General features: G+C 35.6%; 1 protein-coding gene across 1 annotated transcript; it reads left to right on the top strand.

Annotated features, from left to right (window-relative positions):
• The first annotated feature begins 1181 nt into the window (after window positions 1–1181).
• Window positions 1182–5551, top strand: LOC118829782 (olfactory receptor 4K13-like). The gene is made up of 2 exons (XM_036736664.1): window positions 1182–1325; window positions 4610–5551. The coding sequence occupies exons 1-2, from the start codon at window positions 1182–1184 to the stop codon at window positions 5549–5551; spliced, it is 1086 nt and encodes a 361-aa protein (XP_036592559.1).
• The last annotated feature ends 1233 nt before the right edge of the window (window positions 5552–6784 follow it).

The raw sequence follows: 6784 nt of genomic DNA, 5'->3' as shown, positions 1-6784 counted from the left end.
GAGGAAGAAATTAAAGATATCTGTAGTCATATAAAAAATGCCCTAAATCACTATTGATTAGAGAAATACAAATCAAAACAACTTTCAGGTACCATGTCTCTCCTGTCAGATTGGCTAACATGTCCAAATAGGAAAATGATAAATGCTGGAGAATATGTGGGAAAATTGGAACACTATCACAGTGTTGTTGTTGTGAACTGAGCCAACCATTCTGGAGAGCAATTTGGAACTATGCCCAAAGGACTATAAAAATGTGCATACCCTTTGACCCAGCAATACTACTTCTAGGGCTGTATCCTAAAGAGATCATACAAGGGGAGAAATGACTCATATGTACAAAAGTATTTACAGCAGCTCTTTTTGTGGTGACAAAGGTTTGGAAGAAAAGGGGATACCCATCAATTGGGGAATGGCTAAACAAATTGTGGTATATAAATGTAATGGAATACTATTGTGCTATAAGAAATGAGGAGCAGATGGACTTCATAAGAATCTGGAGAAACATATATGAATGATGATGAGTAGAACCAGGAGGACATTGTACACAACCACAGACACGTTGCTTCTATGATGACTAATTTTGATAGACTTGGCTCTTCTCAACAATTCCAGGTTCCAAGGCCGCTCCAAAAGACTCATGATGGAAAAGGTTATCCACATTCAGAGAAAGAATTATGGGGTCTGAATGCAGATTGAAGCAAACTATTTGCTCCCTCTTTATTTTATTTTATTTTAGGTTTTGTTTCATCTTTCTCATGGTTCATTTCATTGGTTATAATTCTTTTTTACAACTTGATTATTGTGAAAATAAGTTTAATATGAAGGTGTAGGTAGAACCTATCAAATTACATGCCATCTTGGGTGGTTAGGTGAGGAGGAGGAGAACCGTGGAACTAAGTGTTGTAAACTAAAAAAAAACCCACTAATTAATTAATTGAAAACAAACAAACAAACAAGCAAAATGTGATTCTCTAATAACTCCCACAGGGATTTGCTCTTCTGATTTTATGTGCATTATTTCAGAAAGATCTTTCCAGTGTTTTTTTTTTCTTTTCTGAGAGTGTATATAAGTCTCTCTTCCTGAAGCCAAAGGAAAATAACCAAGAGTCAAAATTTCAACGTGTTCATATATCTTTGGAAATGCTGCTCCCTGAGGCCTTTGTCTAGAATTGGTAGGTTGAATGACCAATGCTAATATACTGGGATTTCTGTGTAATAACCACCCAACAAATTCTTATATAGATTTGGCTCCTGAATTGAAAGGATGGATTCTTTCCACTGAAGGAATGAATATGACAATTTCTCCAGTTCGAGTTTCCTCATCGGTAAAACAAGTGGGTGGTACTAGATGGCCTCAGTGGTCTATGACTATTGTTTTATGAATTTAGAATAGCTTTTTAGCCAGAACATGAGTGGCTATTCCCAGATTTTATTCTATGATAGATTCAGGAGATTTGGTGTGGTCATCAATCATTTTCTTGATCAAATCAGAAAATTTGTTTTCAATTCTGCAACCACTTATTAGGCTTATTCTTTGTTCTTGACACTATCCTTGGCATTGGGGGTACCATGAAAGAAAATGATATAAACCAAAAGTGAAAAAAAATATATGGAGTTATGTGGTATAGAAGAGTTAAGAACCATAGAGGGCAGGGATACTGTAAGCAATAATAATAGTAAGAAGAACAACAACAACAATAATGTCTGTCTATATCATGTTTTAAGGTTTGCCAAGGGTTTCATAAGTAACAATTATTCATTTCTTAATGTACTGTGAAGTAGTCACTATGGCCATTAATATTTTCATTTTACACATGCAAAAATTAAAAAAAATCTGCTAAGCAACTTGATCATGGTCACTAAATTATTAAAAGAGATACAGGATCAAGTTCTTCTTTTTCTTGAATTGATGCTACTTATTGTATTCTTACTGCTACAGCAGGCTGCTTCTCATGTGCAAAAACAAATATGGTGCAAGTATAGATCTCACAACAGGATAAGGATAAAGCATAGAAAAATAAAATATGATGTGGAGGAAATCACTTTTAGTTGGGTAGATCACAATAACTTTTGTGGAAGAAGTGGCATCGGAGCTGATTTGAAAAGGCAGCAATGATGAATGAGTATGATCTGGACATTGTAGATAGCCTGTGTCAATATTGATAGGGCAAAATGAGATCAGTAAGTAGGGTAATAGTTGTTTTTTGTACTACAACATAATACACATGATTTTAATGCCATTCTTTGAAGTGTGTACATTATTCCACTTGCAAACTGAAGAACCTAAAGGCTGAATATGGAATGACCTGCCCAGTCCTAATTAGGAAGATTATTTTGGCAAGTGTGTGAAGATTGAATTGGAGATGGGAATGAGCAAAACAAATAACTTATAAGGCAGTTTGAATAGTCCATTTTTATTTCTTTCAATTAAATTGACAAACATTTCTCGAGGAAAGGTGATGAGGGTCTGAATGAAATTAGGAGCTGGGTGAAGAGGAGAACTTGATATTCAAATGACAATTAGAAAGTAGAACTACCTGGAATTTTCAAACTATTGAACTGAGACTGGGGGGAAGGAAAGTAAAGCAGAGTAAAAACTGGCACAGAGTTTTTCATTATGGGGATCTGAAGATATGAAACAGGGGACAGTAATAGAGGAATGAACAACTACTCTGTTGAGAATCTTGAGGCAAACAGATGTGATGTGACTTGTCCATAGTGACACAGCTAATAAATATCTTAGGCTGGATTTGTTTTATTTTTTTAAGGGAAGAAAGAAGGGCACATGGGGTTAAGTGACATGCCCAAAGTCAAACAGCTAGTAAGAGTGTCAAGTGTCTGAGGAAGGATTTGAACTCAGGTCCTCCTGACTCTAGGGCCAGTGCTCTACTCACTGCTCCCCTAGCTGCCCCCTGAGTCTGGAAGTTCAGTGAATGGTATTTCTAGCCTAGAAAATAATGTGAGCAAAAGTACAGAGGCAAACTATTAAGGAGGAGATTAGGAAATGGAGAATCATTTTTCTATGTGCTGTGGTCATGTACCTTGCCCCTTTCCTCTACTTTAGCATCTATATTCCTTGTAGGAAGGGGCTTTGTTGTTTTTCATCTCTGCAACTGCACAATAGAATATAGCACAGTGCCTACTATTTCCCATATGTAATGAATTCGGTTTGATGTGAAACTCATCATCTTGAACAAGAAGAAAAGTGATAGAAATTGATACTTGGCATGTCTTTGGGCAAGCTGCATTTTAAATGCTTGGTAAATCATTCTGGTAGTAATAGGACATGTGAAGAAATACATTATATGCATTCAGAGAAAGAACTGATTAATAGAAGTATGTATGGAATAACTTTGCATCTATATGTATTTGTGTCTAATGGTAGTAGGTAGGGAAAAAAAGAATTTACAAGATAATTTTGTTGTGTATTTGAAAGACATAGCAAGTTGTGCGTTGTAGATTTGCAATTTCATGTGCATTCATCTTTTTTGTACTATGTTACGGAAATACTTGTTTTATTCAATAAATTAAAAATACAATTTTAAAAAGAGATAGCTAGTTTTGAGATTGAAATATACAATTGGAGTTCAGAATAAAGATAGTGATCTTGTATGTATATGCCTAGCAGTGATAATTGGGTCCATAGCAGAAAAATGGAGCTAGCATTGAAAAGGGCACTGGGAAATGAACTTGCAATAGGCTAACATGCTGTACATGAAACATTTCATTCCCTTTTGCAAAAGGAAGGTACTAGCATGCGGTTAGCCAGGGTGACTTGGTTACATTTCTTAGTAGTTAGGGAAGTTGATTTTTTTTTCTAGCTTTGAGAAGAATAGATTATAACTGGAAATGATTAATTTTGAGTAACACATAAGGCAACTGTCCACAGGGAGTTGATTTAAGTAAAATTCAATCCTGGGCCAACCAATCTTATAGCCATTATAAGCAAGTGTTGTGTTTATAGAAATTATAATACCTAAAGCAAAGTTTCCATCAATCGTACCAACAGATGCATCAGCCAGGTATATTATTTTTTTTTTGCTTTTTTTTGGCAGGGCAATTGGGGTTAAGTGACTTGCCCAAGGTGACACAGCTAGTACTTGTGTCAAGTGTCTGAGGTTGGATTTGAACTCAGGTCCTCCTGACTCCAGGGCCGATGCTCTACTGACTGCGCCACCTAGCTGCCCCTAGATATATTATTAATATTCAATTCAATATGGATTTTTTTTGAAAACCTACTATTTGTCTGGCACCATGAAGAGAATTGGGAATGGAAAGACAAGTGAATGGAAAGTTAAGAAGCACTTATTAATGCCTACAACATATCAGGCACTGGGCTAAAGGCTTTTCAATCATCTTTAATTCTCACAACAACCCTGAGAAAGGTGATATTGTGATTTTCATCTTATTGCTGAAGAAACAGGTTTAGAGAGAGTAAATGACTTGCACAAACGTGTACCAAAGAGTTTTTAACAATGTTATCTGTTTTTTGATGTGTAATATTCTTTGCCTTTTTCTATATACTAAACAATATTAACCTGAAATTATGAATTCCTTCAGATTGTCTTTACTGCAGAGAACTCCTGGATGCTTGAAGTGTATCATTTAGATTGGGATGAAGAACAACTCTATGATAAATGAATTTATTTTGTTAGGACTCACTAATTCTTGGGAGATCGAGATTTTCTTTTTTGTGATCTTCTTCCTTGCCTATCTATCAATCTTGGCTGGTAACTGTCTCATTATACTTATGGTGACTTTTGACTCCCACTTGCACTCAATCCCCATGTACTTCCTCCTTGCAAACCTCTCCTTTCTTGACATTACTCTTTCCACTGTTACTGTCCCTAAGATGATCATAGACTTCTTCAGGGAGAGGAAAACCATCTCCTTTTGGGGCTGCATGGCACAAATATTTCTAGCTCATCTCTTCGGAGGGAGTGAAATGACTGTTCTCATAGTAATGGCTGTTGACAGATATGTTGCAATATGTAAGCCCCTTCATTATATGACTATCATGAACCATCGAATTCTTGTAGGATGTGTGCTGCTTTCATGGACGGTTGGGTTTGTGCACAGTATGAGCCAAATGGCCTTTATGGTGAGTCTGCCCTTCTGTGGCCCTAATGTGATTGATGATGTTTTTTGTGACCTTCCCCTGGTGTTGAAACTTGCCTGCACTGACACTTCTGTCCAGGAATTGCTTGTTGTTGCATTCAGTGGGCTGTTTACCCTGATCTGCTTCATTCTTTTGCTTGTCTCTTATATTGTTATATTAGTTACTGTGTGGCATCACTCCCCTAGTGGACTGTCTAAGGCTCTGTCTACACTGTCTGCTCATATCACAGTGGTAACTCTTTTCTTTGGGTCACTAATCCTTATTTATGCTTGGCCAGTTAGCAGTTATTCATTAGACAAATTTCTTTCAGTGTTTTCCTCAGCCATCACTCCTCTCTTAAATCCAATTATCTATAGCTTGAGGAATCAGGAGATGAAAGCAGCCATCATTCGACTGAGAAGCCGACACATCTGCTCCAAGCCAAAGTTCTAAATAATTATGAAATTTTTATTGTAGATGAGAGAATATTTCTTAAAGTGATCAATTATGTAATTATATGTATGCATATTTTATAAATAAAAATCAATCACATTTTCAAAACAATGTAGAAATTGTATTCTTGAAATAATTTTGCTTTCTGCTTTGTATGTTTCTGATTCTCCCTTAATTTTGAGACCCTCATAACTGAAATTTAATTCAATCTTGGAATTATACATTGGAGAAGACTTCAGCAAAAGTCTGCATAGAATATTCTCACTTGAACTAGATTATTTCTAAAATATTTTCCATTCTTTGGTCCTATGATCTTTTGCTATTATTTGAAATGTAATTAAGTTTCAGCTTGATAAATAATGGGGAGGGGGAAGGCTTGAAAAATTGAATGCTTTAAAGATTCAGTCCAAGAACAGAGTTTGGCATATTCTCCATGAATGTCAAAACAGATTTCAGGTGCTGTGACCAAGGATAGCAAAATCCCTTTACCAAGAATAATTGATTAATAACTGTGCAATTGAGTCATATTATACAGTGTGGGGTATAGTGTTCATAAGGCAGCTTAGTTTACCTCAGCAAAGGGCATGGATAGACCACTATGAGAGTGTCATTGAGATAAGGCTACACACAATTGCAATTGCACCTATTGATATGAAACACACACACGCGCGCGCGCACACACACACACACAAACACAGTATCTGAAAGAAACAAAAATCCTAGGTATTAAAAAAAAACATTGGGGCAGCTCTCAGGGCATCTTGTTTCTACAGTGTATGATTTCACTATAATCAACTCATACGGCAAAAATTCTGTCTATATAGTAATTTTGCATTCAAGAAGCTAAGAATAAAAGTTTTTAATCAATAGGCCTTTATATTTGAAAATACATTTTATTCATTCCTTATATTTTTACTTTGCCTAGATTTGTCCTTATATTCTAACCCTTATCCTTTCACAGTCATTACTTAAAACAAGGAATTTTTAAAAAAAGAAGAAAAAAAATCAAGACATTGAAAAAGTTATGTCGTTAGGTATAATGCTAAACTTATGTCAACCCCACCCCTCACTTCTGATTCCCTATAAAATTAGACAGATATGTCTTCTCTTTTGGAGACAATCTTGATTTTTTTAAATTTCACAATATTCAATTTTATTCATTTGGTTGTTATTTTTGTTTCCATTTTTTATTGTGGATATTATTTTCCTGGCTCAGCATATTTGACTTTGCAT

This window comes from Trichosurus vulpecula, chromosome 8 (genome assembly GCF_011100635.1).
Source record: "Trichosurus vulpecula isolate mTriVul1 chromosome 8, mTriVul1.pri, whole genome shotgun sequence".
Classification (NCBI taxonomy): domain Eukaryota; kingdom Metazoa; phylum Chordata; class Mammalia; order Diprotodontia; family Phalangeridae; genus Trichosurus; species Trichosurus vulpecula.
This window is presented reverse-complemented; position numbering and strand designations above follow the sequence as displayed.